General features: G+C 40.5%; 2 protein-coding genes across 3 annotated transcripts in view; one reads left to right on the top strand and one right to left on the bottom strand.

Annotated features, from left to right (window-relative positions):
• The window catches only part of LZTS3 (leucine zipper tumor suppressor family member 3), a 180,637-nt gene that overhangs the window by 9,943 nt on the left and 149,611 nt on the right, over nucleotides 1-21,083 (bottom strand). For both annotated transcript variants that reach the window (XM_089653363.1, XM_089653364.1), the window contains exons 2-3: nucleotides 17,991-18,332; nucleotides 8,137-8,967 (exon numbers count right to left, since the gene is read on the bottom strand). In XM_089653363.1, the coding sequence (XP_089509489.1) occupies nucleotides 8,137-8,967; nucleotides 17,991-18,296 (1,137 nt within the window). In that variant the 5' untranslated portion in view covers nucleotides 18,297-18,332. The remainder of the gene's footprint in view (nucleotides 1-8,136; nucleotides 8,968-17,990; nucleotides 18,333-21,083) is intronic.
• On the top strand, nucleotides 874-3,540 carry LOC149445828 (uncharacterized). Its single transcript, XM_089653373.1, has 2 exons — nucleotides 874-1,475; nucleotides 3,513-3,540. The coding sequence occupies exons 1-2, from the start codon at nucleotides 874-876 to the stop codon at nucleotides 3,538-3,540; spliced, it is 630 nt and encodes a 209-aa protein (XP_089509499.1).

Below are 21,083 nucleotides of genomic sequence, written 5' to 3'. Positions count from 1 at the left end.
GGTGATGAAAGTGATACTGATCTTGATAATTGTAGTGATATAATTAGAAAGGTTGATCTGAACATTAGATCAACGAAAATGCCGAAAATTCGTTCCAATATGAGGATATCAACGTTTCTAGACTTTGTTGCTGATGATTTGAAAAATCTTGAGTGGAAAATGCCAATTGGTGATAACCTTACCAAAAAAGAAAGGAAAGCCCTTAAAGAACTAAAAGAGACCAAGGATATTGTTATTAAGAGAAGTGATAAAGGGGGTAATGTAGTGATTTTGAATGAACAAAACTATGTTAGGGAAGTGAAACGCTTATTGAGTGACTCATCCACGTATAGGAAAGTGACTACGAATCCTTTTCATATGGTGGCTAAAAAACTAAATTCCATCTTAACATTAGGAAAGGAAGCGGGTCTGTTAACTAGAAAGGAATATGAGTATTTGAGAACTGAAGAATTTAATCACCCTACTTTCTACATTATCCCCAAAATACACAAAAATCAGGAAAATCCTCCGGGTAGACCTATTGTTTCAGCCATTAATGGCCCCCTAGATAAAACAGGGAAATATATAGATTTGTTTCTTAAAGACATGGTCCCTAATCTCCCCTCTTATGTAAGGGATACTAAAGATGTGTTGGCGAAAATTGAGAATATGATTATCAATGATGATGCCATTCTAGTGGGAATAGATGTAGAATCACTTTACACCTCTATCCCACATGAATGTGGTGTGAGATCAGTCTCTTATTTTCTTGACAGAACATATCCTACGTCGGGGGGACAGAATGAGTTTATCAGTGAGCTATTGGAATTTGCATTAAAACATAATTTTTTCCAATTTAATAATACCTTTTATCAACAGACTAGGGGTACCAGTATGGGAGCACCGTGGGCTCCGGCCTATGCATGTCTCCATTTAGGGTTTTGGGAGGAGTGGGTTGTATTCAGATCATCAAGATTTCTTGCAAATGTCCAGATCTGGTTAAGATATATAGATGATGTGTTCCTTGTATGGCGAGGAACATCTGAGGAATTAAAATTGTTTTTGGGAGAGCTCAATCAGAACTCCTTTAACATTGGACTTACATATATATTTGATGAAAGATGTATCTCTTTCCTAGATCTGGAGATTAGAGTTGAAAATGGAAGACTTCTTACAAAGACATATAGAAAACCCACTGCCGCCAACACCCTATTAGAGGCAAGAAGTTATCATCCGCGTTCACTGATTTCAGGGATTCCAGTGGGACAGTTTTTGAGATGCCGGAGAAATTGTTCAAATATCAATGACTTTAGGATGGAGGCCCAGGACCTCTATAGAAGATTTAGGGAAAGAGGATATTCCCATTCCCAAATTAGAAATGCTCGGAGACGGGCATATCAAACTGATCGCGAGGATTTATTATCCTCTAAAAAGGATGTGAAGGCCAAGTTGAGTGATCAACCTGTTAGAATGATAACCCAATTTGGAGCCCAATGGCAAGATGTTAAATTGATATTAGAAAAACATTGGAAGATTTTGACTCAATGCCCCAGATTGAGTAAGATTGTAGGCGAACGCCCCCAGATGGTAGCGAGAAGAGCACCAAATCTTGGTGATCTTCTCATTCACTCAGATTATCAACCATTAAAACAAACAACATGGTTAAAATCACGTACTAAAGGGATGTTTAAATGTGGAAAATGTCAAATTTGCAAATATGTGGATCGTACGGATTCCTTTCATGATTCAGGAAATAATACTCATTATAAAATTCAGAGTCTCATAAATTGCTCTACAGTAAGAGTATTATACATCTTAACCTGTCCCTGTAAAAAGATGTATGTAGGTAAGACCAAAAGACAACTTAAAGTACGAATAGGTGAACATCTTAGAGATATTAGATCTAATGAACCTGATAGTAATCTTGCCCAACATTACGTTAAATATCATGGAGGCAAACTGGATGGTACGAAAGTGAAAGGTTTCTATGCACTGCACTTTCCACAGAGGAGAGGTGATTTTGACAGAGAACTGCTTAAAAAAGAAAAATATTGGATATATAAACTTGATACATTGCACCCTAAGGGGTTAAATGTGGAATGTGATCTCCAAGTATTTTTGGAAAAATAGCTAGAGCCATGTACTTTATTATTGCCATGTGGTGGTTAATTTGTGGGATTTTTGTTTTCACTAATATGTCACTTAAATCCTTAAAAAGTATGTATGTATATGGAAACAACTAAAACAATATGGAAGATCTCAAGTTATGAGTTTAAATATAGCTCCAAACCATATGTATCAGGACGGTATTTTGAGCTAACTTCTTTCTTTCTTTGTACCTTTTTTCTTTAATAATAATCATACCATAGGATGGATATTTAAAAATTGGGGTATTTCTGTTGAAGTGACCCTTAATGAGAATTTTCAGGTTATATTGCCATCTTGTGGTATATTATGGTAATTCAGAGGGGTTTCTCTGATAATTTGATTCAGTGGATAGACTTGTTGATTCTCTGATTAATATCGCCTCCTTCTGGTTAGAATGTGATGGGTGCTTTAGTTGACGAATATATTTAATTCATGAATTTTTGATCAATATATGTATCGTCAAAATTGCTAAAGTCTCTCCCCTCTCTGTTGTCTCCGGATATCTGTTTTTTAATTTTATTCAATAATGACCAGCAGCTGTGCTAAGTATTTAGCCCTTTCTTTCTTCCATTAGGAATAACTGCAGGTTGGCTTTTTGCATAAATGGGTGGGTCTTTACCCACTATAAATAGGAAATTGAAATGCGGTTGTTTCATTGGTCCTGACGAAGCTGAGTGAGATACGCCCATCGGCGAAACGCGTTGACGTCATACGTCAGATACGTCACTTCCGGTCATGCGCACTAGGTGGATTGCACGCTGACCCATAAGGAGGAAGCCATCTTCACAAGCCATGAGGCAAGCCTAAGCAGCACAAGCGCCAAGAAGGGGCTGGAACCCGCGGTATATCGGCGGATGTCAGCGGTGGTTCCTTGGCCGCCTTGGCCCTGTATGGCAGTACCTATGAAGGATTTCTCTTTCATTCCCGTTATCCATAGCACAGGTGGTGAGTGGATTGTTGCAGGACATTAGATATATGGTCCTCTGTGATCTATATGACCTATATATCTTCTATAGAGTGTGAGCTCTGTCAGTGACTTCCCACATATTGTTTGTTTCACTACAGGATGGGGACATCATGGTGCTTTGTATAGGAAACAAGATATACCATATATATTTCAACAGGCAGAAGAGTCTTTGGGATGTGTCTTGTTTTTTCCTACAAAAAGTGGTGTATAGTCCACATGTAGTGGTGAAGAAACCATTTCAAGCAGAGTGCTGCTGTGTGCATCTTTTCTTCCATCCTGGAAATAAATGGGGCATATTCCCATCCAAGAGCTCTAGGAAACAGCTATCTATATTACAGATGAATGGGCCCCAACCACTTGTGCCGGCACAGGAATGTATTGTACAATATATTTGACATTTATGTCTTTCTTCATACAGGTCTGAGGCCTGCTACTCTCCTTTTTGACGCATATTGTGCTTGCTCCATTGCATACATGTGATATATTTACAGCATAATTTTTTGGATTTCTTGATAGGGATTTGCCATTATGGTTACTGTTTAATCCCTTATATCCTCTATTATGGTATGCCCATGGCATAATTTTTGGATACACCTCCCTAGGGAAGTGTTCACCTGTGTGTTTGTGTTGCAGGGACACTAGACTCATGTAGCCATTTTCCCTGCTACACATACATTTAGACCGGTTTTTGTGTCATTTTAAATGGTTTTAGGTCTGTGTGTATTGTCTCATACTGAGGTGATGGTAAGCCAGGGCAAATGCCCATATGTCATATTCATTTGTGTGTAATAAAGCATAATTTTTGGAAATTATTCCCTTAGTGTCACGTTCTGTTCATTATGTAGCCGCTTTTCTGCGAATCTCTTTTTCACAACCCCCCTTTTTTGTATGCCTCTTTTGGCTACTGAATGGAGACCATACATTGGGTGACACGTTAATGTATTTAATAACCTCTTTAATAACTATCTTAGTATATTATCTAACTTTCCCTGCTCCGTACACAGGTTTGTTTGGGGTTTTTTTTCCATTCAATTCAAGCATTTTAAAGCAAAACTAAAGATTAGTAAATAGAGGAAGGTATATTCAATTTTCTTGTTTAACCTTTTTTATTGTATTACATTTTCTCAGTTGCTTCCTGGTTTCTGGCCTAGACTAAAATTATGTCATCCATGCCAGGAGTCTTCATGGCCATATTTTTTCCTTTCATCTAGAGGAGGGGAGGAGGGGTTTTCTCAGCTAAGCACACTCTCCTTCCTGAATGTCTAAGCTAAGAGCAGATTGATTCAAGGTAATAATGTTACATGCATCATCTGCCCTTACTCATGATGGAATAGTAATGCTGGGGGGGGGGTTGTTCAAAGTGATTTCTTAACAATAACGTGTGGAGACATGGATGGACAGGTGAGCTTGCTTTGAATATTAAAAATGTAATTACATAGCTTTTTTCAGTTAACAGTTAAGAAGCACTTTAAGAAATGGGGACCTTGAAAAAGTGCACATGGTCACTGAAGTGGAAGGAACACTTTAAAGAGATACTGTTACCTTGCGCATGCCAAGCTACATGACAGTTTCTGCAAAGGGCCTCTCCCAACATTGACCTTGCTTGCACTGCCTTGTCTGTCCTATGCAGTCAGCAATGAAATGACTGGTAGATCCCCAGTCAGCTGACAGCACTCATTTCTAGAAATTAGCTGCCAGACTCAGGAACAGGGGAGCAGGTCCCATGCTCTACCATACTCACAAGTGCCAGGTATTCTAACCTACTGCAAAGAAGGAAGGTGAGGCAAGAGGTGCTGGCAAGGTGAGTAGAAGTGGGTCGGGAGGACCCTTGCAAAGACAATGTCATTTTGCTCTGCATGGGCAAGGTGACAGGATCTTAAGTTGTAAGATTTTCAAACTTCTTTCAGATTCCTACTTTTGTTTTAAAGTATCCCTGACAATGCCAAAAACATGGCAGCTGGCATTACGGAAATTTGCAGTTGCCTGGCTACATCTGGAGAGAGTTCCTTTGAGTCAGAGACCTAGAAGAATCATGACACAAATTAAATTCGGAATTCCTGTTCTCTTTTTTGTTTCGTGTCTCCAGAAGATTTGATAACTCAAACAGCAACCATGGGGGTAGCCAACAGACATTTTCGGAATGTGGTCAGCAATGGCAGCCCCTGTGATGTTAAAGATATTGGTCTTAGGGCTTGGCCTTGTGGCTGCTGAAATTTATCAAAATAGGTGCCAATTGAAAGGTCCTGCATTTATTATAAATAACTATTCCAAGCCGCTGTTGTAGAAAACTTGCATCCTGGTTATCCTCAGATGTTAGCATACCCTGCACAAAGTTCTTCCCTTATCCCAGAAAACTTAGTCTAAGGGCTAATCCTCAAAGTAAAACAAAAGAGCCTAAGTGGTATATATATATATTTTTTTTTTTTTTTTTTTTTTCAGTGCATGCTAAGTAATGTGTAAGAATAATACATCCAAGTATTTAAACCTTTCATAGAGATCACAGTACCCCCCGACAATGGCTTCATCTGCTTCTAGAAGGAGCCACCTTCGTTCAGGCATCATCCAGGGTCACCATCTACTTCCTGGGCTGAGATACCACAATTATGTTAATCTTCGTGCCTGTGTGGTTTATGGATTGCATTAACAAATTAACACAGCCTCTCATCTTGCAAACTGCAATAGAGTTTCAAGGTTGACGTCTGATCATTGGTGCTATTGCCTACCTGCAGAAGACTGATGACATCATTTCAGCTTTGGTAAAGTCACTGACTGGAGTTAATGGTGTCTCATACCTTACCTCTTGGCTCCCGCTTCTTGTGTGCAGACCAGGGTGACATCACTATCCTTAGGCAAGATATTAGGGAATACCAAGTGGCCCAGATCTCATGAGAAAATGCTCCTGCACTGTGCTGGCCAGGATCTCACTAGAGGGATGGTGACATCACTTCCTGAGGTGCAGCTGTTCTGCAACATTTGGTATGGGAGCTAGGGGGTAAGGTGTGGGGTGGAGGTGTGAATTAATAAGCAGATCTTTGTAGCACAAGGTACTTTTTTAAAGTTTACCAAAAGCCAAAAGTTTTCATCCCAATTTGGATAGAGAAAACAACTATTAAAACCCTATCAGGATTTTTCTTTGCTGTCTGTTCCAGTGAGAAATTTCAATTCTTTCTGTGCTCAGTAATTAATGGGAAAATCTCCCCAAACGTTGTCACCCAGAACAATTATCCTCCATTAGAAGGTTTTACCAAATTAAAAAAGAAAAAAGCGCCACTTACAAAAAACACCAAAGTGTCAGCAGCATATCCCACCCAAAATAAATTTTGGCAACAATAATCCAAATTAAAAGGTATGCGCTAATAACAAACTTATACAAAAGTGTATATCATCATCCAAAAAACATTAGTGTTTTAAATAAATTATAGTGTCCAAACATAAATTAGTGTCCAAAAAAATATATATATATCTTCAGTGACTTGAACCAATTGTGAGAAATCCACCACCAAAGGAGATTAAATGAACTCACCAGAGCTAATGGCTGGTCAGATTATAAACCAGGAACAGCGCTTGTGCTCTGGGAGCAATGAACCCGATGTCCAAATAGATATGGTGATGTTTCAGATACTTCCAGATAATAATAATCACAGCCAAACAACTTTGCAGCCCAAGCTCTTATGATGAACTTCTCCACTCTTTCTCATACCTCCATGAGAGCATACAGTACACTCAGGGAGAAAAAGAGAACATAATGGTGCAATACGTTTTTTTCATTTATCTCTTTAATAAAAAAGGTATAAGGAAACTCACAAACAAGGTGTCCAACAGACACCAGCTTCAATCGCAAAAAAGGGTTGAGATACAGTTAACGCTCACCGCAGATCTCTCCCATGCAGCACAGAACAGCAAGGCTCTCTAACGTCCACATCGAATAGGCTACGCCCAACCGGTTTCGTCACACCGACGTCATCAAGGGGCGGGTTCATTGCTCCCAGAGCACAAGCGCTGTTGCTGGTTTATTATCTGACCAGCCATTAGCTCTGGTGAGTTCATTTAATCTCCTTTGGTGGTGGATTTCTCACAATTGGTTCAAGTCACTGAAGATATATATATATTTTTTTGGACACTAATTTATGTTTGGACACTATAATTTATTTAAAACACTAATGTTTTTTGGATGATGATATACACTTTTGTATAAGTTTGTTATTAGCGCATACCTTTTAATTTGGATCATTAGAAGGTTTTGCCTCATTTTCCATTCTAGTAATAGCTAAAAAAGATTTGGATGTTGCATCACTTTCTGCCCTGCGGCAATGGTCACCAGGATAAATAATGGGATGAATATTCCCTAATGGCAATAAATACCTGACAGGAGGTTCTAATCACTCACCAATTCATCCAAAAATAATTTGAATTAAAGCTGAACTTAGAGGGAAAATAAATAAATACATATATATATATATTTTTTTTTTCCCAGTGGATCTACCCCTGCAATGCAAGGGTTAAATGCATAATTTTTGTCTGGTGTGACATAAAAAAAGTTATACTTACCTTATCCATGCTCCCACATGCCTCATCCCAGCTCTAAGACTGGTTCCACAAAGCCACTTTTCTCGTGGTTGCACTCTGGCATCATCACTTGCAATGCAAAACCATCAGCCCTGCATTGTAAGTGAGGACCCAGAGGGCCACAACCCAGCTTGTCTGAGAGAGGTGTGCTGGCTGCCAGAATATGGGGGATAAAGGTAAGAAAAGCAGTTGTTTAGGTTTCTCTTAGACCAAAAAGAGCATTTAACCCTTGCAGTGAGGAGGAAGCTCCACGGAAAGAGTATATTTTGAATCTTACCCCAGCTCGGTTTTAGGACATGTTTTAAAGCGTACCTTGCAGTAAAAAAATTCAAGCTAGATGTAACAGACATAGCAGTTGTAAAACACAGAACTGCCTAATCTACTTACAGGCCTTAAACTTGTGTATGTAGAAGCTAAGTACATTTGATAGAGTTAAAAGCAATGATCACAGTTGGATTAAATTCATTGAATCCTACCTCCCACTTGGTCTCCTCAATTTTTGGGAGAAACTCCGACTGCTCTTTCTTGAAAGCCATACATTTTTTCTCCAGTTCCTCCCGTTCTTGAAGCAGCTGTGCAACATCATCTTGAAGCTTTTTCTTCTCTTGCTGCAGCTTGAAGATTTGCAGTTGCAATGCCTGCTGGGCCCTCTGTGCTTTCTTAGACACTTGCTGAAGTTTGTTGGCATAGTTCTGTCGCAGGTCCTCCATTTCACGTTCCCAGATCTTCTGCTTCTCTTCGAAGACCTGGAAAATGGCAGCCTCACTTTTGTCTAAGTTCCTTTTCATTTGTATCACCTCCTGTTCCTTTTCCCACAGTCGGTCTTCCAAGTCTTGTATGATGTCATCACTGGAGGGTGAGTGGAAAGGCAAGGCTTCATTGAGATGGTTCAGCCGGCTGAAAGAAGAGGTGCTCTTACTGGAAGATCGTCCACTATCTGAGGTAGATATTCCATTATATCCTACTATATTTTTCTCTACATAGGTGGTCCCAATGCGGTTTATATGGCTTGTCGACGCACTCATTGGGCCAACGTGCTGGCTGTAACCAGTCCCATAGGTGGGTAAACTGGTCAGTGAATTGCGACCAGAATCTGACAGACCTCCCACCTGATTCGAAGACCTGTTGTGACTGGACTTCTCTAAACTGCTCTTCAGGACTGCTGAACTGTTGCTGTTTCCATGGCCAGAGCTTTTTCGATTCTCAATGACGCTGTTATTCAAAGGTGGGCAGAGGTTTTGCATGGAATGGAAATTCTTGGGAACCACCGGTTTAAAGGCAGACGGTCGAAGCAAAGGCTCATTATTCTGTGAAAATTGAGAGCACAGGAACAATTAGAAAAAGTTTAAATTAGATGCATTTTTGTAACAAGCTGTAAATGAGCTCTTAGGCCAGAATAAAATCTGTGTAGTGTGTTAATATGCACATTTTACCATGCATGAGGGCAGTCTATTAATTTTGATGGATCTAAACATGGCCCAAACTGCACTTGACCATTTTTTAGAATGCAGTTCACAGCAGTGTGCTACTGTGCATTGTAGCATATTGCAACCTAGATGCCCTGTCTTATTGCATTGGGGTGCCATTCAAAATTATGTGTGGCACTGCTCATTACCACACTGCAAACATGTGGCCCCAGCCTTAAAAAAAGCCAGGCTGCACACTCTATAAAGCAAGTCATCCTCAAATGTCATAGTAAAGGCATTCTAATCTGGCTGTAACGGGATTCTTAAGGCTCAAGGGCAGTTTGAGCATACAAAATGGGTGTTGTGGGTGCCCACGAGGAACAGATATAGCATATAGCTCACTGCCAGTAGCCTGTCAACCAATGAAAAAACACCACAGCTGTACACAGATGGTTGCTATTCTGAGCGATACTCACATTTTGGGCAGTATGCATTTACGGCATATGTTCCTGAATGCATACTACCCTAAACACGTCTCAGAACAGTGCACAACTGCGTATTTGAGCTCGTCATGACAGCCTTCCGGCGTTCTGATGGAAACACAGAGCAAGTACACTGAGTTTAAATTGGAAGACTGGAAGGATGCCAAGTCATTGCTGATAGAAAGAAATCAGCCTCTGACTAGAGCGCTTTTCATACGAATTTGCAAATGAATTAATCCACAGTGCCAGCAATGACAGAGTTGAATGCGGGCTTCTCTTATTCAAGTACTGCTTGCAAAGGATATGTAAATACCTCAACGTCCATAGCCAAAAGGGATCTTTAAGAATAACTCTAACCAAATAAAACTTAAAAATAAAAGTCAGTTAACCTTCTACATATTGCTTTAAGTGTAGACACATGCCAAATTAAACTAAATTAAAGTGAACCTATGCTGTAACAATTCCTCTAGGCTGCCTGTTCTAATAATATTTATATATATATATATATATATATATATATATATATATATATATATATACAGGTGAAACTCGAAAAATTAGAATATCCTGCAAAAGTTCATTTATTTCAGTAATGCAACTTAAAAGGTGAAACTAATATATGAGATAGACTAATTACATGCAAAGCAAGATAGTTCAAGCCGTGATTTGTCATCATTGTGATGACAACCCCAAATCCACAATCTCAGAAAATTTGAATATTACATGCAATCAATAAAACAAGGATTATACATAGAACAATATCGGACCTCTGAAAAGTATAAGCATGCATATGTACTCAGTACTTGGTTTGGGCCCTTTTGCAGCAATTACTGCCTCGATATGTCGTGGCATGGAAGCTATCAGCCTGTGGCACTGCTGAGGTGTTACGGAAGACCAGGATGCTTCAATAGCGGCCTTCAGCTCTTCTGCATTGTTCGGTCTCATGTCTCATCTTTCTCTTGGCAATGCCCCATAGATTCTCTATGGGGTTCAGGTCAGGCGAGTTTGCTGGCCAATCAAGCACAGTAATCCCACGGTCATTGAACCAGGTTTTGGTGCTTTTGGCAGTGTGGGCAGGTGCCAAGTCCTGCTGGAAAATGAATTCAGCATCCCCATAAAGCTCGTCTACGGAAGGAAGCATGAAGTGCTCCAAAATCTCCTGGTAGACGGCTGCGTTGAGCCTGGACTTAATGAAGCACAGTGGACCAACACCAGCAGATGACATGGGTCCCCAAATCAACACAGACTGTGGAAACTTCACACTGGACTTCAAGCATCTTGCAGTGTGTGCCTCTCCATTCTTCCTCCCTACTCTGGGTCCTTGGTTTCCAAATGAGATGCAAAAGTTGCTCTCATCAGAAAAGAGGACTTTGGACCACTGAGTAGCAGACCAGGTCTCTTTTTCTTTAGCCCAGGTAAGACGCATCTGACGTTGTTTGTTGTTCAGGAGTGGCTTGACAAGAGGAATACGACATTTGAAGCCCATGTCCAGGATCCGTCTGTGTGTGGTGGCTCTTGATGCATTGACTCCAGCCTCAGTCCACTCCTTGTGAAAGTCCCCAACACTTTTGAATGGCCTTTTTATGACAATCCTCTCCAGGCTGCGGTCATCCCTGCTGCTTGTGCACCTTTTTCTTCCACACTCTTCCCTTCCACATAACTTTCTATTAATGTGCTTTGATACAGGACTTTGGGAACATCCAACTTCTTTTGCAATTACCTTTTTATATTCAAATAATTTTTATTGAAATTTAAACATACATAAGTAATATTAGATAGTCGAACATTTTGGTTCACATCGAGAATAACATTATATGAAAAATAATGACAAAAGATAAGCGAAGAATCCCCACCAAGTGGCCGGGGAACTTGTATTCCTGTAGTTTAGTTACATGAGAGGTATGCTCTGTATGTTGTGAACCATTCTAGAAGACTAGTGGGGCATAATAGTGGGGAGAACATGAGGGTAGTGGAAGAACAGGGGAGGAAGTGGGGGGAAGGGAGGGTAAGCACCAATTCAGTATGGGTAGAGAATAATGTATTCCTTTTGAATAGTAATCATTTAATTGAGCAACTGGGATTATTTAACCATCATGACCAATGGGTTTTAAATTTATGGTAGGAGGAATTAGAGAGTGCGGTTCTTCTTTCCATCTCGCATTGGAAATTGAGATCGGAAATGAGGCGGGATAATAAAGGGGTTGTAGAGGATCTCCATAGTTTGGTGATGTTAAGTTTTGCAGCTGCTAGAATGTGGATGATAATAGTGCTTATCCTTTACAGGGAATTTGTCTATTCCGATGTGTAGGAGAGCTAGGGCTGGATTTGGAGTAATTGGAGTTCCTGTGAGTGATGAGATGATCTGGAAAACCTTGTTCCAATAAGATTTAAGAGATTTACAGTCCCAAAGTATGTGAAGGAGAGATCCCTTTTCTCCACAATGTCTCCAGCAGAGTTGTGAATGTTGAGGGTAAAATTGGGATAATTTAGTTGGTGTCAGATACCAATGGTGTAGGATTTTCAGATAATTTTCCCAATGGGAGCTACATTTAGAAGCTTTAAATGTGATATTGAATGTCTTTTCCCAAGTGTTTAGAGCGATTGGTTGGGAGAGATTCTTTTCCCAATTGAGTAAGGAAGAGTTGTTTGTAGTGAACTGTATTTCAGTTATGAGTGAATAGAAAGTCGAAATTCCTTTCTTGGGGTATTGTGTCTTTTGGAAGAAGAGTTGTGCAGTTGCCGGAATTGCTATCTCAAGTGGTATTTGTGTTTTGTGAAGAGAGTGGACTATTCGTAAATAAGTATATTGTTCTTTGTTTGGAAGACGAAATTTCTTTTGGAGGATGGAGAATGAGTCTAGTTTGTGTTTTGTGTAGAGATCTTGGATGTGGGTGATACCAAGACTGCTCCATGTTGATATGTTTAAGTGGGGAGTGAGGGAGTGTAGGGTTGCAAAGGGGGTGGGAATTTTCACATTGCTCTTGTTTGTTTGATTGAGGGCTGAAAAGTCAAACCAAGCATTTAAAGAAGCCTGGATGCATGGGTATGTTTGCAGATTTTTAGGTAGGGCTGTCCTGGGTATGTATAGTATGTCTGTTATCGTGTGTGGTGAGCATAATGAGTTTTCTAGTTTGGTCCAGATCTTCTCGTCGGTTGGGTGCCACCAGAAGAAGAGTTGGTCTAAGAGGACTGCTTGGTAATATGATTTTAGGTGGGGGAGACCTGTCCCACCTCTGGAGGGTGAGCGTAATAATAAGTTCGTGGAACATCTGGGTCTTTTAGAGTTCCATAAAAATTTATTTAGCGTAGCTTGAATTTTTGAGAAGAAGGTATGAGGAACTGGTATAGAGAGCGTCCGAAAAATATATAGTATTTTAGGTAATATACACATTTTTAAAGTTGCTACTCTACCTAAAGTTGATAGTGTGGTTGTGCGTAGAATTTTTATTTCTTGGGGGATGGTTTCCAATAATGGTTTGTAATTAGTTGCGTAAAGTTGGCCAGTGGTTGCGGTAAGTTTTATCCCTAGGTAGGGTATGCTATGTGATTCCCAGGTAAAGGGGAAATGTTTGGAAATTAGATTTTTAGTATCAATAGGTGTATGTAGGTTGAGTATAGATGATTTGAGTTTGTAATACCAAACATCTGCATAACTACGGATATGTGTACGTATCGAATGGAGTGACTTATAGGGGTTTGTAATCATAAGAATAATATCGTCTGCGAAGAGACTAAGTTTGTGCTCATGTTGATACATGTTAATTCCCGTAAAGTTAGATTCATTTCTAAGATTAGTTGCTAATGGCTCGATAAGTAGGGCAAAAATTATGGGGGATAGGGGGCATCCTTGTCTGGTACCATTCGTTATATAGAAAGGTTGTGAAAGTGTGCCATTGGTCAGTACTCTGGCGGTGGGCTTGGAGTAGAGGGATAGTATCGCTGAAAGCATCCAGTCAGTTATTCCAAATTTTTGTAATGTAAGGTTCATAAATTGCCAATGGATTCGGTTGAATGCTTTTTCCGCATCTAATGACAGGAGAAGGGAGGGTTGTTTTTTGTTCTCAAGGTGGTGCAGTATGGATATAATTCGTCTTGTAGCATCTGGGGCCTGTCTACCGGGTATAAATCCCACTTGATCTGGGTGGACTAATGTAGGTAGATATGGGAGTAGTCTTAGGGCGATTATTTTAGCATATATTTTTATGTCTGTATTGAGTAATGAAATCGGTCTATAGTTTTGTACTAATTGGGGATCTTTGCCAGTTTTTGGGATGGTGGTGATTATGGACTGTAGCATGTCCTGGGGAAATTCCCCAGAAGTGGCGACATGATTATATAAGGTCGCTAGGTGGGAAGTAAGATTGGGTGCTAGTGATTTGTAATATTCGTTAATAAAGCCATCGTTTCCTGGTGATTTGTTTAAGGGGAGAGTATTTATAGTTTTTTGGATCTCTAAGGGTGTTATCGGCGTAGAGAGAGATTCTAGTTGATGAGGAGTGATACAAGAAAGATTTGTGTTCTGTAGAAAATTTCTAATGGAAAGAGCTGTTGGTTGGATTGTGTTTGGGTCATCCTTTATATTATACAGATCTTGGTAGTATGTCGCAAACGCATTAGCTATGTCTTGTGGGTTTGTTAAAATGGTGCGAGTGTTAGGGTGTTGAATTGTGGAGATTTTAGCTTTAAGTCGTTTCTGTTTAACAATTTTGGCGAGGAGTGAGTTTGCTTTATTTCCTAGTGCGTAAAATTTGTTTTTTGGAGATTGTTATCATAATTGTGGAGCAGGATGGTTCGTAGTTTATTTCTGTCTAGGGCTAGGGCTGCAGACGTGGAAGGATTTGGGTTCTTTTTGTTTATCTCTTCATGTGCGCGGATAGAGGTTAGTAAATGGTCAATTTGTTGGGATCTGTGTCTATTTGTGCGGGAGTTCAATTGTATAAGGATACCTCTCATGTAGGCTTTGTATGTTTGCCAAAGTGTAGTGATAGAGATATCAGGAGTAGAGTTCGTTTCAAAAAAAAGGTTGTGGGCTTCTAGGATATGTTTCAGGTTTTCTGGGTTTCTCAGTAGTGAAGCGTTCAATCTCTATATGAGTGGTATTGCTGAGCGTGGATTGTCATCTAAGGATATACTGATTGGAGCGTGATCTGACCAAGTTATGGTACCGATGATAGATGATCTCACATGTTGTAATGTCCATTTGTCAGTGATGAACTTGTCGATTCTTGAATAAGAAAGATGAGGAGGGGAGTAGTAGGTGTAATCTCTCTCAGTGCCGTGTTGACATCTCCATATATCGTATAAGTCATGTTCATGTAAGAAGTGGTTAAAGCCCGGCTTGGTGGATTTTTTAGTAGAAGACGAATCTAAGAGCGGATTACCCATAATGTTAAGATCGCCTCCGATGATAAGTCTGCCTTGTTTGTGTTGTGATATGAGTTTGTGGAGTTTGCGGAAAAAGGACAGTTGTTTGCTGTTTGGGCCGTATACATTCACTAGCGTGTATATGATATCGTCTATTTGGCACACCAAGATATGATAACGACCATGCGGATCGGCTATGTTTGAGATAGTTCGGAATGTGGTAGAGTCTTTAACGGCAGTGATAACTCCATTTTTCTTTTTAACATCAGTTGCCATAAATACTTGGGAGAATCGGGGTAGCTGTAGTTTGGGAATTTTTCCTGTGGCAAAGTGGGATTCTTGTATAAAGAAGATGTCGGCTTGGGATTTCCGGATTTCTTTGGAGAGCATCGATCTCTTGAAGGGAGAGTTGAGACCTCGTACATTAAGGGATGTGATTTTAATCATTTAATAGTCTTTTCTTGAGGTGTATATTAAAATGGCATGTTGTTTGAGAGAATCATAGCTCAGTGTAAGGCCATATGCGAGAAGAAAGGTTTCTGACAATGTTATGCAGAGTAGGTTCAATTGGTGGATTATAATTGGTCTTCCATATATATTCGAGATAAGTAGGTCTTGATTGCAAGTTGAATACTTGGTGGTGCCACATTAGGGGAAGGGAAGGGACACATAGAACAATAGTAAAAAAAGACTTGCGCAAAATGCAAGTAAACCTAGTAGCTTCCTTAGCTACTGAAAAACTGGGGGGTTTGAACGGACTTTGACCATCTGAAGGGTCAAGCCAGATGTAACCTCGTAAAACAATTTTCATCGGTTCTAGGCCGATCGCCAGTAACTCGGTATTGAACTAAAGCCTCTGGGGAGGAACGTGAATATAAGTTTGCCTCAACTTATCTTGATCTGCGTTGTTGATCATGTTGTCTCCATATGTTGGAGGGAAGGTAGTGCAGCTCCCTGCGATTCTATGGGTATGATGTTCCATGCTTTGAGTAGGTCTAGGCCTGCTTCTAGAGATTTGATCGTGAATATTCTGCCTTTGTGGCGCACTGTTAGCTTCGTGGGGAAACCCCATTGGTAATGTTATGGTTTCTGAGGGACTTGGTAATGGTTACCATTTTTTTCCTGTTGAGAAGTGTAGCTTTTGTTAAATCAGCATATAATCTAATATTTGTATGCGTTGGTGGGAGTGGCGGTGGATTTCTGGCCGCCGTCATGATTCTCTCTTTGATGTGATAGAAGTGTATACGGGCTAAAACATCTCTTGGAATAGCAGCGGATAGAAAGGAAGGTTTGGGCAATCTATGAGCTCGATCGATCGCCAGCTCTAAGTCCGGGATCGTTGGGATGAGGAGCTTGATGTACTGTTGTAGATAAGGTAGTAGTGTCTCATTAGTGACAGATTCAGGTATCCCTCTAAATTTAATGTTGTTGCGGCGCGATCTATCTTCTAGATCGGCTAGTTTTAGGTTGATTTGTTCGATTTCCGAAGTGTGATCTGCGTGAGCATCAATCAAATCATTATGTGCCGTTATGATATCTCCCATATTGGTTTCTATATGCTGTATTTTGCGTTCTTGTTGACTTATAATGTTCGTAATTTGGTTGAGCGACGTGGAAATATCAATATGTAGGGTCTGACGTAGTGATGAGAGCATGTTCCTCATGCAAATCTCTGTCAGCGGTTGGTCTGAAGCAGGGAACGCATCAATTTCGGTAAAGGCTGCGTGTGGTGTTGGAGCAGGGAGATTTAGGGCCTGATATGAGGAGTCAGGGTCATCATCTAATCGTGGCCGAGATTTAGCTGGGCTGCTTGTTGTAGAGGACAGTGGAGGTGACAACTCACCAGGGTCTCCTGAGTACAGCTGCTGTCTCAGTCTGGGATCCGTTTGCTGGGCCCTGTAGTCCTCCTCAGTGCTGCCTCTGTCTCCCTGTCTGTCTCCCTGTGCGCCGTTGCGGGCGCCATCTTGGATTCCGGGCCCTGCCGCCGGGAAGAAATCTGTCAGCTTCCCGGGTTGCCCCGGGGATTTCCTCCTGCGGGGCATAGGCGCCGAGGTGCGGGCACCCTTCATGAAGGGCTGTGAAGCGGTTGTGGTCCCCAGGGTCGATGTGTGCCGCTCAGTGCTGGCGGATGGACGGAGCTGCCTTCAAAGCACTGCCATCCCGGAGCCGGCCGCGCATGCGCCCCCTGCAATTACCTTTTGAGGCTTTCCCTCCTTATGGAGGGTGTCAATGATGGTTTTCTGCACAACTGTCAGGTCAGCAGTCTTTCCCATGATTGTGATTCCTACTGAACCAGACTGAGAGACCATTTAAAGGCTCAGTAACCCTTTGCAGGTGTTATGGCTTAATTAGCTGATTACAGTGGGACACTTTGAGCCTAGAATATTGCACCTTTTCACAATATTCGAATTTTCTGAGATTGTGGATTTGGGGTTTTCATGAGCTGTAAGCCATAATCATCACAATTATGACAAATCACGGCTTGAACTATCTTGCTTTGCATGTAATGAGTCTATCGCATATATTAGTTTCACCTTTTAAGGTTCATTACTGAAATAAATGAACTTTTGCACAATATTCAAATTTTTTGAGTTTCACATGTATATATACATATATATATATATATATATATATATATATATATATGCTATTAAGTAGGTTTAAAACCCTACCTTATTAAGAAACAGCTTGAGCCTGTGTTAGCTGGGCAGCAAAGGAAGTGTCCAGGCTTTGGTTGCATGACCTCAGCCAAGGGAGATTATGAGTTCCAAGGCAAAGATGCAGACTGGATAGCACTGCCTGAAAGTCCCTTGAGTTAGAATCTGGTGACCAATGCCTAGGCTTGTTGTCACTCCCCTCTAGCACTCTATATATATGCTGCAAGGATCTGAGTACAAACCTCTATTTAATGTTTTGCAGGTTAGTAACCTGTCTTATTTGTCACTTTCCTAGCTGCTTAAGGTTACCCCATGTTTATTCAACAGGTTGGCATATCAGGTGTTACCTCTATGGCCAGACAGTGGATATGTGTATAGCTGTCCTTACATTTTCCCCTACATGCCCAGTTCTGATTCTCACCTTCTCACTCTTGCGCTGTTCCCCATTAATGTACATTGAATTTTTTTCTGTCTTGTAACACTTCTCCTCCCCTGAATATCGGTTGGAGTAGCCGTTCCTGGAGCTGTCATTTTGCTTTAGGCTGTTCTGCGTTCTAGTTCCAACACTCTTCATAGCGAACTCTTGATCATTGGCCACTCCACTGCCTACACTACCCATAGTGCCCTGGGATGGTGAGTCGGAAGATCTGCTGGTGAAAGAGTGGAAGGACTCTTGGCTCTGGTAGGTCGTGTCACTCAGGACAGGTCTTGAGTCTAGTTTTGCCATTGCAGCACAGAGAAGGACGTATGAGAGTTAATGGCACTGCAAGACAAAAATAGAAAATGTTTTATTATACTGTATACTTTTCTTATTTGTCAGAGAAAAAACAGTGATTAGGCCCTCTTCCCTGAACATGAACAGTAAGTCAGAAAATAATGTGCCACATCTCCTGACCTTTTGAAATTAAGTTTTTCATGTAAGGAAGTTTTGTGTCATGTCCACCACTATGTTTCAGAACAGGAAATGAAAACTGTTGTAAGAATTATATAAATTATTTACCATTTCAATTTCTAATCTTGTTCTAGTAGTGGAAATTTGATGAGGTGCAAATACACACTATATAGCCAAATGTGTGTGGACCCCTGATCATCACAACTGTATGAGCATTTAGAGCTTCTTATCCCATCCTATTCTTTCTTCTGAAAAGGCACTTCACAAAATTTTGAGTGTGTCTGTGGTAATTAGTGCCCATTTAACCAAAGAGCAATTGAGAGGTCACGAATTGATGTTTAATGAGAAGACCTGGCTTGCACTCCAATTCACCCAAATGTGTTCATTGAGGTTGAGATCATAGTTCTGTGCTGGCTATTCCAGTACCTTCACAGAAAACTCAATGAACCATGTCTTTCTGGAACTAGATTTCTGCACAGGGGTAGGCCAAGCTGGAATAGAAAAGAACCTTTCCTAAACTGTTGCCGCAAGTGCACAATTTCCTAAAATATATTTGTATGCTGTAGCATTAATAGTACCTTTCATTGGAAACACCCCTGAACTCAATAAATTAGAAAGGGATCCTCATATTTTGGCCATACATGTAACTGAGAAGATCAGGTATCCACAAATGCTTAGCCATACAGTTTATTTTACTCATGGGTAAATGGACTAAAGTGCTTAAAATCAACATTGACTTGGATGGATAATGCAACACCTAATTTAGAGTGTATGAAGAAAATGACACAGACAAGCCCAAGGCTGTGCTCTTTGAGTTCCCAATTCTGTTGAAGTATTATATACCTCAAAGCCTCATTGAGAGCACTTTTTTCGCCACAGAATAGGATTTTAAATAAAAATGTCCCAAATTGTATAAATTATAGCTACACTTGAGTTTGTCTTTCCAAATCTTTGCCCTGTCGCTTCTTTCTGCGTCTTAACAAAAACCCTGTTTTAGGCAGGAAATTAAGAGTCATATCTCGTGACTACTTTGTCTTAATTACAAGAGTTGATTTGAAGCTCTCAGTGGCTGGCAACTCATTTATCACCTATATAAAATGGCAATGACAAAGGTGAAATATTTCTCATTATAAAAATCACTTGCAAAAACAAACAGTGCTGTTACATCAGCAGATTGACAATTGCATATACAGAAAAACCTGCAGTTTAGCTTGTATTACCACTTGACTTACACAGTGTAAATATGTTGTACTCACCAGATCAAGACTGTTGTCAAGACTGATTATTTACCCTCAGTATACTTAGACTCGGTGCCTCACAAGATTGCAAAGTTGGAACTTCACTAACTACTTAGCTATTGGCATATTAATTTTATGCATCTGAGAATGTATACTCTATAGTCTACTTCAACACTGAGTTATTTTGAGATGTTTCTCTCTGGCCTCTTCTAAGAGGTTTTTCTTTTATTTCTTGCTTCTCAATTTACATACTTTCCAGTAGAATCTCTGCTCCTGCATATGTCTCACTGGACTCAAAGATGTGTCATCAGATTGGTCTGGAAGCCTGCCAGAAGAAGCTTCTCTACATCAGTGGTGCAAAGGCCTTCTCTGCCATCACAACCACAGTTGTGATACTGGCCTTTTAGTTGCTGATGTTCTGTAGTAAAATGGAGTTGGCAAAATATGTATGTAAACCAGAAGCCATGCTGAAGGAAAAAGACATCTATCCAGGGGTCTCTTCTTAAATGGAAAACAGTCCAAATGACTGGTAATCTCCACTTTAGCCAGAAAAAACTATGCCTTAAAAATTACTTTTTCCGAAACAAGCATTACAATTCTAAGGAGGTCAAAACTAATGCAGAAGCAGGTCACCAAACATTGCATTTTCCAATGTCCTGATAATACATTACTTGTGCTATAATTGATGTACCCACATTACGTGTGCTGCATTTAATGCACCTACAAAAAATCTTTACAATTATCTCATGTTTGTTCCCTTCCCAGTCTATGACTACATGCATCCTGTCACCTGACGATAGTTTCCAGCTGAGATACGGAGGCCAGCTTTGTGTAGTCCATTTCATTATTTGCTGGGAGCCAGTACCACACAGAGCCGTCTCCCTGAATCCCTGAGGAAGAGACTACAGACGCACTATAGAAGAAGGTCAAAGAATGTTAACATGCTACAGGTGATGGTCAGAGACTGCAGACATACTACAGAAGATGGTCTCGGACTGAAGACATGCTGCAGGTGACAGTCAGAGACTGCAAACATAATACAGGAAATGTTCAGGGAGCGCAGACATGCTACAGGGATGCATGGTTACTGAGGTCATGTTGCAGGAGACAGTCACAGACTGGAGACATGCTACTAGAGACTGATACCAATCACAGCTATGATGGCTATGTTATCAATCGATTCTCCCACATATGTGCCCCTTCAACTACCTTAAAAATGACTGGCATAAGTAAGCACCTAGGGAGGCAATACATTGACTACTGGCGACTGGGGCTTGACAATAACATATGCCCCTTAGTCCACAAGTTGGACAGCAAGGGTCTAAACTATCTACCTCCTCAGACAGTCTCAAGGTAGATATTAAAGGGTCATGAGCAGCCCTAG

Source organism: Staurois parvus, unplaced genomic scaffold, assembly GCF_062004578.1.
Source record: "Staurois parvus isolate SC_StPar_1 unplaced genomic scaffold, SC_StPar_1.0 ptg000708l, whole genome shotgun sequence".
In the NCBI taxonomy this organism is placed as follows: Eukaryota; Metazoa; Chordata; class Amphibia; order Anura; family Ranidae; genus Staurois; species Staurois parvus.
Note: the sequence above shows the minus strand (reverse complement) of the source record. Positions and strands in the feature narration are given on the sequence as shown.